At 41.0% G+C, this 19026-nt stretch overlaps 3 protein-coding genes across 13 annotated transcripts in view; all 3 read left to right on the top strand.

The window, feature by feature from the left end:
- The first annotated feature begins 1294 nt into the window (after window positions 1-1294).
- LOC109461823 (mitochondrial dicarboxylate carrier-like) lies at window positions 1295-3881 on the top strand. Its single transcript, XM_019758284.1, has one exon. The coding sequence runs from the start codon at window positions 1963-1965 to the stop codon at window positions 2866-2868; it is 906 nt and encodes a 301-aa protein (XP_019613843.1). The 5' UTR covers window positions 1295-1962; the 3' UTR covers window positions 2869-3881.
- A 2033-nt stretch (window positions 3882-5914) lies between these two features.
- The window catches only part of LOC109461813 (5'-AMP-activated protein kinase subunit gamma-1-like), a 70135-nt gene continuing 57023 nt past the window's right edge, over window positions 5915-19026 (top strand). For 6 of the 8 annotated variants that reach the window (XM_019758267.1, XM_019758263.1, XM_019758265.1 and 3 more), the window contains exons 1-2: window positions 5915-6031; window positions 11341-11607. In XM_019758267.1, coding sequence (XP_019613826.1) covers window positions 11566-11607 — 42 coding nt within the window. In that variant the 5' untranslated portion in view covers window positions 5915-6031; window positions 11341-11565. Of the gene's footprint in view, window positions 6032-8195; window positions 8301-11340; window positions 11608-19026 lie in introns of those variants that run through there. The other 2 variants (XM_019758259.1, XM_019758260.1) reach the window with 2 other exon arrangements.
- Window positions 13642-19026, top strand: part of LOC109461814 — a 28043-nt gene continuing 22658 nt past the window's right edge. For 2 of the 4 annotated variants that reach the window (XM_019758273.1, XM_019758270.1), the window contains exon 1: window positions 16890-17358. In XM_019758273.1, coding sequence (XP_019613832.1) covers window positions 17293-17358 — 66 coding nt within the window. In that variant the 5' untranslated portion in view covers window positions 16890-17292. Of the gene's footprint in view, window positions 14332-16889; window positions 17359-19026 lie in introns of those variants that run through there. The other 2 variants (XM_019758268.1, XM_019758269.1) reach the window with 2 other exon arrangements.

Below are 19026 nucleotides of genomic sequence, written 5' to 3'. Positions count from 1 at the left end.
GAGCACATACATGATACACCCCACACACAGCAACAAGATTTAGGAGGTAGGACACCTGTCATAAGAGTAGTTTTTATGACTGAACTTTTATACTGGGTTATCTTCTCAATACAATAGTGGCTTTATCTCTGTGTTGATGGTACATTGTATTTACCATAACATTGTCTTTCCGACAGTCACATGATAATTATGACTTGAACAAGTTGTTCTAGCGAGCGATGACATGTTAAAGGTTACAGCTCCAAGGTGAGTTGGATCATGTTACAAACCTGTATAACCACAGAAGCAGTCATCCTGACTTGACAATACTCATCCAAGCATAATAATAACCCCCTCTTATGACTAGAATGGTGAGCCATAAATCTAATGACAGGTAATTAAATTTCCTGATTTTGATTTTCAATCCCAGTCTGAGAATGCGAGGTGGCAATGACTTAACACAACTTCTTTCTACACCATGGTACAGTGGTCTTACCTGAAGAAAACGCCGTATTGACTGTGTGCAGCAGAGCAAACATGTATTTACACAAAAGTCTATCTAGAACAGCACTCGACCGTAAAAAGCCGGGTGAACGTTTGTTCAGCGGTGCCACCCCCTAACTAGATCAACAAGAGATCTGGCTTAAAGCGGCCAAACATTGCTTCATTTGCGCTGCAGTGTCGACATGTATTTAAAGGTTTCTCTAGAGTTATGTTTAACACAAAGTTGGCAGCAAACTGTGCTGATGTCTAAAACAAGCGGGATATTTGATCCAGTCATGTACGTCAGAGCTGCACCAAAACTGGAAGTTTCCACGAACACCGGGTCACCCCGTTACGTAAGCGTCTACTGCTGGAGACAGGGTAAAGCTATTGCGCCACGGGGATTCCCATTTGAGGCTTTCTTTAGCTTGTAAACAACAAAAATACGTTAACTACATAAACTATTATGAAACGAGAAGTTAGCTGAGCTCACGTACACCGCGTATACCACCCGAGCACCGTTGCCAAAACTAGCCACGTATCTCGGAACTCTTTCCTCCTGTAGCATTCTACTAAAATGACTTGAGGCTCTACTGTTGCTCCCAGTAATAGCCGACAGTTTAGGATATAGCTGTTGGTAGGTATTACCCGCGAAAACTACCCCGAAACGGAGCTAAACCCAAAAGAAAGATACGACGCACCACTCACCGTTCGTATTCAGCGGCCATCTTTGTTGGGGGCTCCCTTGGGGGCTGGTCTTGGCCTCGTAATGATCGACCAATGAGAGCGGAGTAACTGTAACCAACCTCCCAGAATTTCCTTATTTGGCAAATCGCGCGGGAAACGCCCCTCGTGGGGTCACCAGAGTTCATCCGCCATCTTGTTTACGAAGTTGTTTGTCTCTCACAACCTGCACGTCAGCTGGGTACGTCACGTAGGTCACGTGCGGCTTCGCTCAAAGGTCGTTTTTGTTGCAGACATTGCATGTTCAGCTTTTCGGCGTCTGCAGGCGCGCCTGGCTGCTCAGTGCTGCCCAGTTTGTACCCGATGGTAGGACGCTTGCTTTTGGCCACGCCACGTCACAGGTCACCGCCCCCCTCCCCACCATTCAAATCATCAGCCAGCTTCCTGCCAGGATTTGTACGTAATGATGGCCATGTGACATGTGATCGTGCGTGAACAGATGATTATACCCTCGGGACGTCTTTGTTTAGCTGTACTGAAGTCGATCGGATCCATGGAAACGTAGCAGCCCGGTGTACCTTATTGTTTGCTGACTCACAATGATTGCAGCTTTTTTGTCAAAAATCACAAGTTGAACGGAGCTCTTACACGTACGTCACCACGCCACGCCAGGGAGGTCGTGACTTTTCCAGCGCCCGCTTGCTTGAACTGGACTGGATGTGCTGTCAGCCTGACTTGTAAGACTATTTATTCAAACGTTGAAACAAACAAGAGACTTGTGTACAGTTTGCTCATCTGTTTACCTTAGTCTCCACCATGACGTTCCTGGGATTTGCGGACAGTGAAGAACTGAAAGCTAAGAAGATCGGAAGATGGTATTTTGGGGGCGTGGCATCAGCCATGGCCGCCTGCTGTACCCACCCACTAGACCTGCTCAAAGTCCACCTGCAAACTCAACAGAAGAAAGAGTTTGGGTTGTTGCAAATGGGTGTGAAGGTTGTGAAGGCGGATGGCATTGTAGGGTTGTACAACGGGATCACAGCGTCGGTCATGCGACAGCTGACCTACTCCATGACCAGGTTTGCCATCTACGAGACGGCGAAGAAGAAGCTAGCAGAACATTCGGGTGGCGCGAATCTGCCCTTCCACCAGAAGGTGATGCTGGCCTCGCTGGGAGGGTTCTGTGGCGGGATTGTGGGTACGCCGGCGGACATGGTGAACGTGAGGATGCAGAACGATATGAAGCTGCCGGCGGAGTTGAGGCGGAACTACCGGCACGTGTTCCACGGGTGGAGGTGCGTGGTGGCGGAGGAGGGCGTGAAGGGTTTGTTCTCGGGCGTGACGATGGCGTCGTCCAGGGCGATTCTGGTGACGGTGGGACAGATCGCGTTCTACGACCAGTTCAAACAGACGCTCCTGTCCACGAGCTTTTTTAACGACAACATCGTCACCCACTTCACCGCAAGCTTCCTCGCTGGTGGCGTAGCGACGGCCATGACACAACCGGCGGACGTGATGAAGACACGATTGATGAACGCAGCACCGGGGCAGTACTCGAGTATTTTGTCCTGCGCAATAGACATCGGAAAAGTTGGTCCATTTGGGTTCTTCAAGGGGTTTGTTCCAGCGTTCGTGCGTCTCGGCCCTCACACCATCCTCACCTTTATCTTCTTTGAGCAGCTCAGGAAGAACATGGGTGTGCTGCCTGCCTACACGGTATAAGCGCCATCTAGCCAACTGTACTGGCACTGCAGGACTTCTAATTCATGGCAATGAAAATCTCAAGGATCAAGTGGAAAAATGGACTCTGTTGCAAAACCATAGCAGTGATGGGTTGATGGTTTCAGTGTAGGGAGATAGTAGGGTATACATCAGTCTTTTGAAGAGGTAAATAGCAAAAGAGCATAACTGGCCTGCATGAAGGTTGTTTGCATCCCCATATGCTATGCATTCCCGTAGGCCTGCTTAATTGTGTTAACTGTGGCAGTATTAATTTTGGATATGTCAGACAAACAAATGTAATTTCCATGTCAGTGTTGCTATGTAATTGAACAAACATATAAATGGATGGTTTTCAAATATTCTAGCTCATCTCGGAACATATCAGCACCTTCAAGATCGGGACAATTACTAGTATACCTCCTCAATGTTGCATGATTTACCGGTAACCATAAAGAGCCAATTATTTCATGGACTTGTAGTAAAGAAAAATACAGCTGCCTTCATCCAGATGAGTTATATTGACCAACATGTCTATTCATATGAAGAAATAACTTGTAAACTAAATGTGATACAGCTCTAAAGGATACAAATGTGAATCAATATGCTTTTAGCAATTGAATATACAAACCAGTAGTTACTGTTAGTAAACACACCTATGGAACAACAAGATACCTTCTGAAAACTAGCTGTACATATAGATTTACTGAACAATCAGGAGATCAAAGAGGTGTGAGTGAGTTAAGCTTTGTTTTGTTTTGTTTTGTTTCTTCTCTTTATTTAATGCTTAGTAAAGATATCTGATCATAGATATTATTATAGCAAGGTGTATATTTGTGACCAAACTAGTTTGTACCAAATAACTACTAAAGTAATAATGTAGATCTTTTTTCATTTTTAGGTGATCAGTCATTTTAAGTAGAGTCTAAGCAAATTTGTTTTAACTTTGCTGTTAGATGTTTTCTTTTTATGGTTGTCAGATGTTCAATGTGTAATAAAATGCATCTGGGACCCAGCATATGTCTCATGTATTTGTGTGTTTGAGCATATTTGTGTTTGCATGTGTGTTTGTGCCCTTGAACTGTTGATGAGCACAATGTAACAGATAGTAGTCTTTCATTCAGATATTTTGGTACTTATGTTTTTAAAATGGAAATTGATCCTGATCATGTTACAAAAATATTATGATGGACATGTTCCATCCTTCCGGTTCATAGGCACATGATGTGTTATAAGGAGCATAACTTGAATGTCAAAGTCACCCCAATAATGCGTCACCATGTTGCATTTAACGTTAGAGGGTCAACCCTGTGACTACTCCACCTAGTTTCACCAGGGACATCTAAATATGGCTGGGTCTCCTCTGGTTAATAAATAACCAAATTGGTCTGGTGACACAATTTACCAACCTCGCAGAAAACTAAATGAGATTGTGCCAGTTAAAAAGTAAATAAATGCCTGATGATCATTGACTAAGTCACCATAGGTTATATATGGACTATTTAAATGTGACAGTTTGTTCAACGGTTGGAACATTACATCCAGTGTGACATTCTGAAGGACAAATGTAACAACACCCATGATTAATATGAAACTGTTCAGTGTTCTGTCATTGGCCACAGTCTGATGTCATCACCTATCAGTGACAGATGTGATAGGTACCAGTTTTTTTTTAAGAAATAAATCTATTAGTTGTGATACTATTAGTCTTCCTTAGAACCTCCTAGTACAAATGTACTAACGTTTATCAAGGAGGTTAAAAAGTTTAAACCTCCTTACGTTTATATACTAGTACTAGTAGTGCTTCCACAGTTTCAGCCTTTCTTCAACCATGAATAATGATCAATAATAAATCAGGATAAACTGATGATGTACTGTAGCGTTGGCATGGCACTTTGATGGCAGGTAGGAATTCAAGGAGGAAAGTTAACGTTAATGCAATTTGACACCTCAATTCCCCGTCCGCCATCCACAAACAGACCTGTACTGGACACCAGACCACTATGTTGCTGTCATTCAAACGTCTGGATCATCTTTCTGGTGTGTTATTGTTTACGTAAACCCATCTGCAGTCCTGACATGTGAGCCTGAACCGTTTTGTCTTGACAGGCATCCCGTGTCAGAGGATGTGTAGGGTGCAGTTTTCTATTTAGCCGCAAGATAGCGTTCATGACTGGTGACCATAAAGACCGTTGACGGCCAAAATCTAAGTCCTTGTAGAATTCGCTCCCTAAAATAGACTTAAATTGTCCGGCCAAAATCAGATAAAGCCCATGAAAGATGCTGCAAAGTTGAAAAAGTAACAGTTAAAAAAAATGCAAAAGCAAAACATTTTATTCAGCTGTCGAAAATACCAGGTGTCTTTTACGTGGCCAAGCTGTATTCAATCCATATATACTAGATCATACTGGTACTGTGTACCTCCTAGTACCTACGCCACAATTTGATAATTATCAATTGCGTCATGCATTGCATTTTTTTACCGAAGTGGTTACATGCGGGCTTTTTGCCGGGAAGATCTTCTGGAATTTTCTGTATCGTCTTTGGTATTACCAAGGACATTATACACATCTTCTGAAAATGCCTTCATTTTTTTCCTACAAACCAAGCTCCTTGTACAAAGCTACAATTTTTATGAGCTTTAGTAAAGCGGCCTGGCTGACGGCCTCTGAAATATACTGGTACTGGCCTTAATAGCCCGCACGTGTTCAAACATTATGCAATAAAATACTGTAGACCCCCACGTCACAATGTGATAGTTATCAATTGCGTCATGCAATACTGTTTTTAATTGATAGTCGGCGCCTTTGTATCATCAAATTTGAGCTGGCTAGTTGTCATTTCAGCTGAATGCCTGATCTTAGTCGCATATAAAAACATGATTTTTTTTTCAAATGAAAAGTTCTATATTTTAGTACCTTTCAAAAAGGTTATATGTTGTAAATGACGTTAATATGATATGGACTTTGCGTATTCTGAACAAACTACGATAGAATTCTAGTCAGGCACATCTGAGCAGAACAGAGGGCGCTCCCAATAAGTTTCACAAACAGTCAGCCATTCGCAACGTGACCACAGGGCGGTTCAGCTGACTTTTGCTCATTTCTTGGAACCGTTATCTTTTGCGTTGATATAACATCTGATATCTCTCCGAGGGATAGGCCAGGTTAGTAGCATACGTATGATAATCATATTTTTATTGGTCTAGATGAATTAGAATGTTATGTAATGATTTTCTTGAAAATGAAACCTTTTTACTAACGTTTAGTTGCGCAAAACATTAGGAGGTTCTAGGGTTCAAACGAGACTTTCTAAGTGGTATGATTTTAGAGAAGGGTGAGAAACGAGGCAAAATATGTAAGTTATTCCTAATCAATCGGTGGATGTAAACGAGCTTTTCCATTTTCACATTTTCCCGCCCTTTTTTGACGATCCTATATTTGGCGATGACAAGAAATCTCCACGTGGGCAAGGGCACGTAATCCAAATTATACAGCTGATATGTTTGTGTTTATTGTTGTTGTTGATGGATTGATTGATTGTTGTTATACGTTGTTGGCCTAGATGTGGTATGGCTTTTCCGTAATGTGTTTGGCATATCTACGCAACCGTTAGAAAGAAAAACAACAACCAGACTATGATTTATTATTGTTTATCGCAAGTCTACGGAAGAAACCAATTCATTAGTGGAGGGGCGGGTATGTCTATTAAATATAAAGGACTTCAAGCGATTTAGATGCAAGAAATATGAAATTTTCATTGACATAAACTTGAACCAAGTGAAATCCAGGACCTAAGGATGATGTCTAGGAAGAGAATAGACACTAAAGTTTAAAGCAGGGACAACAACAACAAAATTGCTCAAGGGTTGAGATTGTTGATATCAACGAATTTATTCATGATCACAACACATTTCACTTGCATGTTAAAGTTTACAGAAGTCAGTGACCGAGATGGTCCATAAGGAGCTACCAGAATGTATTTTACAGGTAATAAGTAACTTTTCAACAGGTGGTACAATAAAAACTTCACATCATCAATCACATGGCAAGGACTTTGTTAATCTGAAAGATGTCAGGAGAAAATTTGCTCCTGCAGTTAGAAATTCCTTTGATTAGTAACAAGTGCATTTGTTGGTACAAGAACAACTTCGTGACTAAAATGTTTTAATTGGAATATCACCAAGGTCTGTCAGGGTTTATCAATGGGTTAATTATAGAAATAAAAAAATTTGGAGATGCCAGAATGTTATTTTAGTCAATATTCACAAAATTCCAGCTTGGGAAAGTTAGATGATTTTTGTGTCATCCAAAAAAAACTTTAAAAAAAAAGGACAGATGCTACTAGTAATTTGATAGGAACTCTGCACAGAAAAATGGGGGATAAGAGGACAGGTTGACATTGACCCAAATTCATATCTTTACACATATAACGTTATACAGTTCCCTCCATAGAGTAGCCTCTACCAGGCACCGCGGATCGCTGGAAAAATAGTAGAAATTGGCCGAAATAAAGGGATAGTATACCAGAGAAGATCCAGGGCCATAGAAGCTCTAATTTGCGACCCACGGAGCCTGTGCGGAGTCGCAAGCTTCAAACGATATCCGTGGGTCGCAAATTAGGAGCTTCTATGGCCCTGGATCTTCTCTGGTATACTATCCCTTTATTTCGGCCAATTTCTACTATTTTTCCAGCGATCCGCGGTGCCTGGTAGAGGCTATCCATAAAGCACATTCAGTTGTATCATTATTACCTTAATTACCATACCATAACTTCACAAATTTGTTATTTCTGGAACAATGCTAATCTTTCACAATAAACATCCCAAGAAATAGCTTTGTCCAAAAATTGTGCCACCGGCACTACTCTGAGCCAAGCTGTGCAACTGGCCTTGTACTGTATAAAACACATGGACTTTGTTCACTATTCAACATTTCCAGTCTATCCAATTTGTATGGACCTAGGTTCAGGGCTTGAAACTCATTTTTGGGAATAGGTGCACCCAACCTAAAAAATTAGTCGCACAAAAAATTTTTGGAGTGCACCATATAACTTATTATAAGATAAAACAAGTAGAATGTCAGCAAAAACTAATTATGTTTCATTTCTAAAGAAAATCTTTCTGACACTTGTATGCTGTATAAGACAGTAAATTCTTTTCATATGTAAACCAATGAAAATATTTGGGTGCACTGGTGCACAGAAAAAAAATGTGTGCACAGCTCCAAACTTGGGTGCACTAACTGACTAAGTAACTTACTAAGGAGTAAGGTGAATATGCTCCCAGTATTTCAAGCCCTGCAGGTTTGACTGCCAAGTTGGCACTGTGCCCATGCTGAGGTCACTACTGTATTTCACAGTAACAACCTGTCCTGTTGACTTGGATAGAAAACACCTTTGTGGTGAAGGTGGGAGACTTGCTACAGAAATGTTGTGTATGTATGTAATTTGGCTATGTTTGCTCCCCTATTTTTCAGTGACAACTTAATGGTACCAATGTCTAGAGCTAGAAGTTCAAGGGTTAGGTGTAACAGGTCGATCGGTGTAATATAGCCAGCTGCCGCCGCGCCGCGTGCCTGCGAAGCTGGTGTGTTACGCCGAAAGGCGGTTATACCGGCTATACAGATACAGATACAGATACCCATACCTGTAGATCTACGGTAGAAATAACACTACTGTCCTGATCCCTGTTACTAGTGTTAGCCATATGGTAATAATGTGGTGTGGTCAATTGGCTAGTTTTCCATGTGAGACTGTTATGCGAATTTTAACCTTAGATCCAAGTGCTATGTGATCAATACTATTCCTAGAAAAATTAATGTTTGTTTTGACATTTTGATGCTAATAATATATTAGAGATAAAAAATTTCTATAGATTACAAACAAAAGCAGATTAAGAGAAAGAAAAAAAAGATGATCCAGTCACCAGTGTCAGGTCACTGTCATGTCTGGAGATAGTCGTTGAAGGAGATTGTAGGTTTCAAAGTCTAAAACTTTATCCTATTCATGTATAAAAGAAGATACATTGTAACTCACATGTGATTCAGAAGAAAATTTTTACAAACATTTTCACACAACCCCTATTTTATTTTCTGGTCTGTCCCTTTTCCTGGTGTGTTCTAGGAATTGCCCCAGGCCTTGTCTACCATGGTGTCAGAAGGATGGCAGCACTAGTTTTAATCATTTTTTTTTTTTCATATTCAAACAGTCATTTCAATGGTGGCATGTGAAATATTCAATTGCAGGCTGTCATTTTAAACCTTCACATTACAACATTTCAGGATGTTTACAATTTTTTGTTGTATGTATATCTTATCTACAGGTGTCATCTATGTCACATCCTGTTATGAGAACAGCATGTTATATTCATGAAATATATATTATTTGCAGTAAAAAATTGCAAACTTGTTTCTCAGCCAATAAGAATAACTTTTTTAAATTGAATAAGTTAGAATTTTTCCTACATGTACATAAAGATGTTAAAACAGAATTTCCAGAATCCTTTTATCATATTAAACAATGATGATATTAGGCCGACTTTAGACTGACGACGGTATACGATCGCATGACAATCGTTGTGGGCGACGGCTGGCTTTAGACACATGACCAGAAAGCGTGGCGGGCACCCGCAGCGCAGGATGGCACGCCGCGCGCCAATTCAAAATGGCGAGAGAACCCCTTTTTCGGCATGCTGCAGCAGATTGTTTTTATTCTGCTTTTAACTCGTTGTCCTGTTGATGAGACGCCGAGTTTGTGCCCAGCAAAGAAGGGGTATATGGCACATGTACCGACCGGGGCAATACTTCGGGTTTGAACCCGGCGTTCGGTGCTGCCGTCGGCCTGGCTATATTGGCCGGGAAATGTGGATCGGCGGATCGGTTCGTACCGGAGAAGTAGCGATTGGTGGCAGGGGATTGTACTAGACACGTATGACGATATAAAGTCTTTGGTTTGACGACATTTAATGATACGGGCGATGTGCTAGGACATGAAATAACGCTTGCAGGCTTATTTGCATAAGGCCAATGACCCCCCACTTCCTTCGCCGGCGACGGTTCACTTTAGACGGTGGAAAATCCTCCTCCGACCCCCCGCTGAAGGATCGCACGATAGGGTCCGAGGTGGTAGTGACGACTATTCGAGGATTACCGTCGCCTTTAGACGGTGGTAAAATACCGTCGCCGGCAACATCTTGACGATAAACATTTGTACGACTATCGAACCGTCGTCAGTCTAAAGTGCCCCTTAGTCAATTGACATACACATTTTCACCAAGTACGTACATGTACATGCCCTTCTCCTGTTATTGAACATCGCACCATTAAAAATCATTCTTTCCGCTTGAGATTTTGGCTGCAGGGGAATTGAATCATGAGTTGATTGTCTGGGCATGATGTCACAGTGAACATGGCAACCAATTCGGAAACTTTACACTGCGCCATGACTGCAGTACGTACATAGTGCTTCATCATTGTGATTAAAGTCTATAGCAAGATAATACTAGTACCGTATTACAATATTTCCTTTCAGGGCTTTTCAAAAACATGTTTTTCTCAAGCCGCTGAGACTGCTGTTACACGTACAAACATGAAACCAATTATACTTATTGAATGGACCAGTATGTATATAATCTCTTTATGTAACGTGCTATGTACAATAGTCCATCCACTATTCCTTTCATGGTGTAATAATAGTTATGATTACCTAGCTGCCAGAAGGCCTAAAAAGGAAATACCACTTAGACTCTCAGACTCAGAGGCTGTAATAAATAATTCCTGTATGGTCATGTGAATGTCACGCTTCCGTGTGTGAGTTATACCAGCTTTGACAGCCAGACCAATACATTCTCAACCTGAGGTATTGAAATTCTCTGGAGTTTCGTTATATTTTCCACATGCAATCTAGGGGGGATCTGTCAAAGTTTTCAATTTTGAAGGTTGAAAAAATGCATTTTCCCACATTTTGAGAGGAAAATCATGGGGTTGAGAGTGGTTGTTGATGGTCTGTTGGATATATTAAAAAATTTGCCCAAGATTTAATCAATTTTTGTGTCTTAAGGTTGAAGGAATTTGGTTAAAAAATTTTCTGTCACACGTCATTCTTTTTTGGGTTCTCACTGCTGGCAGTGTTTACATGTATATACAGTAGATACATGTATATAGATACGTGATATAAACATGCTTTCCTTGGTTTCCCCAATGTTTCCAATATAGCTGTGCAAATTAACCTCTACTTCTAGTGATTTTGATACATATTTCCAGTAGTATGCACATGTACAAAAGTAATAAATTATAAAGACATTAAGTCTTTACAGTAGTTACACATACACGTGAGTCGTGACTTGGGGAAAAGCATCCGTTGGGTGCAATTATTTTCTTCCATGTGAGATGAATTACCACTGAGGCAATGGATTAGTGCAAGCTTATATATATAGAGATTTATGTGCACATAATTCTTTTTACATTCTGCATACAGGTACCATACGGTAGTGACTGCGCTATTCCAGATGCTGATCTAGGATCCAGGTTGTGACTTTGATTCACTACTCTAGAGACATCGATCCAGTTACAAGTGTCTTCACTGGTCCAGTCACTGATCTAGGATCAGATATGCTGATCTAGGATCCAGTCAGTCCAGACATTGATCTAGGATCCAGTCCCAACGCTGGTCTAGGATCCAGTCGTGTCTACACCAGCCAAGATGAATGCTGACAAGGGAGATGATGTGGATGATTTAGCAGAGGTCAGTACACTAATCACCCTCTAATTTTGCATGCCCAGACTGATAACTCTTTTTCACAGGGCCATTGATACGTATTCACATGAAACTGATGTTGTGTTGCGCAATTGTTGTGTCTAGTAGATTAGTGATGGCTGTAGATAACAACTCTAATGTATAACATAGAAATTTGATAAGGTAATAGATGTAGTACTAATACATGTAGCTACTTGATAACAGGATAAATTGCATCTCTTTTTATGATGATTACTAATGATGGATTCATACATACTACTATTAAATAGATACATGGATAGAATGTGGATGGATGGATGTGTGGATGGATGGATGGATGGATGGATGGATGGATGGATGGATGGATGGATGGATGGATGGATGGATGGATGGACGGATGGATGGATGTGTGGATGGATGTGTGGATGGATGGATGTGTGGATGGATGGATGGATGGATGGATGGATGGATGGATGGATGGATGGATGGATGGATGGATGCATGGATGGATGCATGGATGGATGCATGGATGGATGGATGGATGGACGGATGGAGGAACAAATAATTCTTAGAAATTTTGTGTTGGGACAGCGAATCAATATTTGGGTAGTTCGCAACATTCTCCACACGTCTGTTGGCTGATAGAAATTTGCTCCAGCGCCTGCAGAAAGTGATTACTGTTACTGACCCTATCAGAGGTACACTTCGGGGATTGGTCAGCAAATGATGGAACTTGATTGCATTTTCCTAGGCTGGAGCTGGAGAATGATGTTTGGTGGTGCAGTTGAATAGCAACTTTTCCACCAAACTAGCACAATTACCCTTTGCAGGTCAGAAAATAAATTTTTGGAAAGAGAGTCTTTGAAAGAGAGGTGACTAATTACACATGTATTATAATTTAGTACTAGTATTAATATCTTCATTTCAAAGTCTACATGTACTTGAGGCAATGGGGCTGTATGATTTCTTCTGTTGAAAGCCAAATGATGAGTGCACAAAATAGCTGCATGTCTCTTGTCCATTGCAACAGTTGCAGACAGTTTTTGCTGTTAAGCGATGCCCCCTAGTGACCATGTTTTCATACTGCAGCTTACTACCACTACCAAGTAGTTACCCTACATAATACATGTACCCCTTACTGTCTTGGTAATTTGTCTGCATGCTCAAAGCTCTCCCAAGATGTCCTAATAGTCCCAGAGACCTGAATCATTGTTGATTGACAGAGAGCAGCCTGCCTAGTTTGTTGTTGGATGTTGCTAGAAGTGAAGTAATTGGCTTTTAAATGTGGAATTCTTAATTGGACGTCACAAGCTTGTTGCACCTGGCACCAGCTTAGACCTTAGAGTTATGACAAACAGAGGTATTCTATATTTAGTAATGGCAAGTCAAAGATCACTTTGATATATTTTCCTTGTAGTGCCCCAGATTCAACATGTGGCTTCGCCTTGTAAATTTTCCATCATGTTTTTTTAGTCAATATAACATGGCTTAAATATCAGAGTCTACATCTTATTTAACCCAAGCTAAGATTTGCACATATATAACAAGAATATGAAATCAGAGGGGTTTTAGATACTAGTAGTCCTTCCAAAACTTATGATTTTACATGGTTGTTGACTACAATCTTGTTAGGTATATATTTAGGCAACAGAACAAAATCGTCAGGAACAAAATAATTATCCCTACACGAATATGTAAGTCAAACTATTATCCCTTCATGTATGCACATGTAAGTCTGCAGTTATTGCCAGCATCTCAATGACATGCTAAAAATCACATGCAGCGCACTTTGTTATCTGCATCAAGATAATTCTCTCTCATTAGAGACACAGCTTGGCTTTCTACTCTCAATATACAAGATTCGAATCTCCCATCATCATGTGCGCCTGACTGCAACTTGGCAGTTGCAGTATTTAAAAGGACAACTTGGCTTGGCATATACAGAGTTGACCAAGGTCCATTGTATGCTACTGTTTGCCCTGTGGCATAGTCCTACTGTTCATGTGAACTTCAGCCTGACTGGTTGTTATGTAGTCATTACAATTAAAGAGAAAAGTCACGTCTGGGATGTTCCAACTATACGGATGTGGGGGTGTGCAGGTTCTATTTCAAGTAACCAGTGTTTTATTACGTGAAAAATCTTAAAACACATGTAGATAGGTCACAGGTCACTTGAAGTGCTAGATCACGCGATGACATTGACAGTGTCTGTACTGAAACAACATGGCACTGTCTGAAATTCTAGTAAATGTTTCCTAGTAAATGTACTTACATTGCAAAAGAAATGGAACAGTCTTGTTGACTGCATCATCTTTTCTGTCTACCTTGTTCTGGCCGTGTTAATACGCGCACACATTCCAGCCAATGGAACGGATTACACTTCTGTAAGCCATGAACCCTATAGGGACATTCTAATTTTATCCCCTTGCCTGCCAGGGATCTGACAAGACCTTTAAACCCATTAGGGCATACTGGTACATGCTTTAACCAGGCTGGGTACGTGAGGGTCCCCCACTTACCAGACACTAGTGGGTATCGAATTCAGGGTGAGAGGTCAGGCCGTGGCGTGAGGGACAGAGAGTTCGTTCTGGAGCCATGAGGAAGATGCTGGAAACGTGGACGCCTCCGTCCTTCCGGAGGAGTCTGAACTTGACTCCCAGGTCCTCGCCGCGCGAGTCGCCGCTCGTGTCGCCTGCCATGTCGCCCAACTCGTCACCCATGCCAGTCCATAAGGTAGGAACATCCGCAACAGGTGCATGGAGAGAAGTTGTTTATGCAGGGATGGGAAAATTAGAAGCAAGTGAACTCAGGCCTCTAGATCATTGTGGTCATAGGACAGTAAGTAAACATTTGGATTTCTATTCACAGTTGCATGGCTATGTACTTGTTGGTATCCCTTGTTTGCAGGGATGACAGAACAGTAGATTATAAAGATGGTACGAGATACTTAGTGTAATGCCATGTTACAGCATCAGATAAACCACGGCTATATAAAAGGCTTTCTGGCCCACATAGTAGTATGCTGTACATCGCTGGATAATGTAGTTTTAACTACAGTTTGGAGAGGCCTGTATCAAAGAGGCCTGGCAAACAGACCACTATTGTTCTCAATGTTCTGTAGCGAGGATTTTGAAGCAGAAGACCAAACACATCAAACTAGTATTCACCTCATACATGTGCTACGTGACCAAACTCACATGTTTACTGTAGCCTGTGTTCATTTTCTCGTCATCAATCACACGTACTGTCAGTCTGTCTCATAGTCAGTGCTAGTCAAAGGGCTTCTGTGCTGAACAAATACATACTTTGGCTCCTTGCGCACCCTGAAATTTAAGATAATGAAATTAGGGTAAATGTATCATAACCTCTACTCTGAAATATGATCTTCTTATTGACTGGCAGCTACTGTAATTGAGATATTGGCTCGGATATTTTCTAATTCAACCCTTGGATTTTTGGTAAGAATGACAAATTGATTCAAAACAACTTTTGGCCCAACTGCCTGTTCAAAGGTCTACCCTCACCTGTTCCATTTTGTTTACAACTAGCTCACCAGACCCTTTCCCGTGGATAGCGGATACGGGCCAGGAAAATTGCTTCAGTAGCTCTGAAAGCTTTGAAACAAGTCGTGTAGTGTTTGTTTTGGGGGGACACACTGAGTGATGGAGACGTTAAAAGCCAATGCGGACAGGTCTATACTTATGAATGGCAGGCCCTCCTAACAGGGCAGAGTGGTCAACAACAAAGAGACAAGTTGCTGGTGTAAACAGTAGGAGAGGTACCTATGATTTTCAAGTGGTCTACTCGAGAAGAAATTCTGCGTAATGTTTTTCTGGCAAAATGCCTGAAACATAAAGAGGCAATATGCAACATTGTTGTCAAATTGGAAAAGCAAATGAATCTACAAAAATGGCCAGTATCCCTGCAATTAAAGAGCACAATGTGTTAGAACATGGGTCCTAGCAATATCTCAGGTGTCTCAAAAGCTAGACTGTGTTGTTTTAGACGATTGATCTTTGCAGATGACATCACCATTCAGTTGTTGCTTCTTCTTGCTTCTGTTGCTTTCCTTCATGGATACCTTCCAATAACGTATCTTCACTTCCCAACTCTTTTGTCAAGTCGGTAACTTTATGCCGTAGTATGTAAAAAATCCTATTGCCGGGATTTCACCAGTTAGAAAACAATTGTGGCATAGGGTGTCCCTGTCGAGATCATTAGCGTTTGTAAAAACTCTATACATGTTTTCAGATCCGGTGTCCCACTGGAGAAAACAAGCATTTTAACTTTCGAGCACAACCCTCGAAAACAACCCTGATTGGCCCTGGCCTACATCATTGTACATTCACAATAAAGGGTCAATGACCTATATGTAAACTTGTCCATTCAGAAAAATAGCTTAGCTTTTAAGTGGGAGTGCAAATAGGTCAACAGTTACTGAGCCTTTGCTGTTCCAAAAGAAACACCTGTGTAACTATTGCTACAAAATTTGCTAAGGTAGAAAAAAAACCCATTGATGTAAATAGACTCTCTAACTCTAACTTGGTGAATCAATTATTTAGCCTTGGCCCAACATACTAAAAAGTAATTGACATACAAATTACCGTAAGTCACTCACTCAAGAGAAATTGCATATATATGTACTTATCAATGATTAAAAAATGATTTCCTACATTATGTAGGCATATATTGTTCATGATTTATGCTCAGCAGCTGTTGTAACATTTTAAAATCTCACTGTCTCCCTTTTGAAAGAAATAGCTGCAGTTTCCAGCATTGTTAACAGGTGGCCCTGCAGCACAGTGATACTGATGAACTTTGGCAGGAATTCTAGCCACAAATTCCTCTCATCCTGCTATAAATCCATTAGTTCTGGTGACACACCACCTGTAGCTCCCTAATGTAGTAATCAGCTCATCAGCATTAGAGCTGTTAGGACCGTGCCTTGAAAGCCTTTCTAATGCTCCACGTTTGCTAGCGGCAATTGGAATGGTTTAGAGTACCGCTAAAGGCACTTCTAGCTCGGTGCTAAGTGGCCGGCTTCCATTTTAGAGGTTACCCATTTTTCTCTTGTTCGAGATTGGAAAGGTACTTGTATATGAAAAAAATAACAGTATTTTGATCATTTTTTGCAATTTCCCTGCATGAATAAGAATCTATAAGCTTAAAGCTGAAGGGTCAATAACTGTTGCTAATATTCATGTGTAGCAGCAGCACCCCCTACGATGCAGTCAGATGGTACGACCTGAATTCTGCTCATTCTTATTGTTCAAAGTGACAATTTCTGCTGATGGATGTAATAGGATATCTAGTTGGATCGTTCCAAGCTTGGGCAGGGGGTGCCAGCCTCATGAGATTAGAAAACAGAAATGAAATATTGCCGATATCATCAACCTTAAGTATGTACATGATTCAAATTGTTGTGAGTAAATTTGGGCGTCTGTCACTGTAGACCCTATAGCTAGTTGGTTGTGTAGATGAAGCAACAGTTGTTTGCGTTTGACGCATCTTTTACTAGGGGGAGTGTCCAATTGTATCGGGTTACATGTGGGGTTTATATGGGGGTATATCTTACTTCCGCTAATCTCAAAAGTTGTTATTGAACGGGACCTGCGTCCTTTCGCCTCAGGGATGACCTAGCTACGTCGCCACGCTTTATATCGCGCTCTGGGCTCAAAAATAACCGAACGGAATATGACGCGGCAGATCGAGAAGTTGAGGAGTTACCGACTGAAGCGGATAAGAGGGTACAAAACCAAGGTAAGTCCCCGGGGGTTAGGGGGATACCACCTCTGCAAGATGACAGTGTCACAGTATGTAGGGTAGGGGGGGAAATGTTGACATGCCTTGGATGTTTGAGGTCAGGCAGTGGGATTACCCAGGGCTGAGATAGTACATAGCAGCTGGAGAAGTCAGGGTGAAGGTAGACATTCTGCCAGATGAGGCTGGTGTGGCGTTACCCCATTGGTCATGCGTACCTCCGTTGAAGTTGGTCTCGTGTTACAAATATACTATGGTAGGACGTTAAAGGTTATCGCGATTATGATTCCTGACTCATACTAAAGCTGGATTGTGTACATGCTTACATGTCTATTCTTCCTAGAAATATAAAAATATCTACATACATGTATGCATGTTATTAGTAATAGTGGATGGCGTGTTTTAAATATAAAAATTTTGGGGCAACACTGACATGAGTAAAGATTATAGATGTACAGACGTGTTACGGTGTATATATATATAGATGATTCAGGTCCAAATTTGTGTGCCTGCTGTCAGTTCAAATAGGTTTGACATTTCATGCAGTTATCTAACTGTAGGCAGAGAGCCAAACTATATTTTTTGAGTGTTGAACTTGAAGGTTATAAAAATTCCAGCAAACTCTTGCAACATGCTAAATTCGCTCTCTCTCTCTTTTGCTGCATTGGTAAAAATGCCATGTGGATCCAAGTAAACTACAAATGTAGTAACAGGGATGCAAAATAGTCAACATAGTGCAAGGCCATTTTTCATTCTGTGCATAGATATTGGTGCTAACTTACTGTCGAAATGAAAGGTAGCTACGTGTATAATAAAGGGTAGCTATAAATCCTAAATATACATGAAACATAAACAAATGTCAAATTGTTGCTGAGAAGGTTTTCTACAGAAATAGATGTTGAATCGTGTAAACAAAATTCCATCTAGATAGGTTACTGACAGAGGACTGAAAATCATAAAAGGGTTTGCCGAATTGTTATCACAGTCTGATTTTACATCAACCAATGCAGGCCTTTGTTCCTATTGTCCCAACACTTCCTAAAATAAATTTCAACTGTCCCGAAGTGAGGATGAACTTTCCCAACCTGTTTTTCGGAAGTACTGTATGACTTCAACATTATTTTACTTACTATACGTTCTGACTCCCCGGCGCACAATAATTGCAGAGTAGACAGGAAATTTGAGGGGACATTTCCGGAGCCAAAAGCCAGGATGTGTGCCTGGTAAGCAAAGGACGTTCTGCCTTGGGTAAACAAAAGAAGGGCTGACATTCTGCAGTTGATTATTTTTCTATTGTCCCAAAAATGTCCCAAAGTGTCTTTATAGTTGTCCCGGCCAAGATTTTAGTGTTCAGTGGCCATCGGGACACCATTAATTTCAATAGTGCCCTGTGTTTCAATTAAAACCACTTGGGGATATGATTTCATAAGTCAGCTTTACTCTAGATAAGATATTTGATATAAAAATGGATAGGTGAAGCTTGCCATATCTTTTTTTTTTCATTCAAAACCATCTGAAATCAAAACATATTTGGAGCCTGGAAAATCTCAAGTGCCCTCCATGATCTCTCTCTGAACTTCCTTGAAAGGCATTTTAGACTGCTTCCTTCATCATAACTTATTAATTTACATTATAAAAAAGTTATATCTATTGTCACGTGCTTTCACC

Source organism: Branchiostoma belcheri, unplaced genomic scaffold (genome assembly GCF_001625305.1).
Source record: "Branchiostoma belcheri isolate BF01 breed outbred unplaced genomic scaffold, Haploidv18h27 scaffold96, whole genome shotgun sequence".
NCBI classification, from domain to species: domain Eukaryota; kingdom Metazoa; phylum Chordata; class Leptocardii; order Amphioxiformes; family Branchiostomatidae; genus Branchiostoma; species Branchiostoma belcheri.
This window is presented reverse-complemented; position numbering and strand designations above follow the sequence as displayed.

Bases quoted from the DNA above. Each gene is read 5' to 3' on its own strand.
- LOC109461823 (XM_019758284.1), top strand. From the start codon at position 1,963: ATGACGTTCCTGGGATTTGCGGACAGTGAAGAACTGAAAGCTAAGAAG.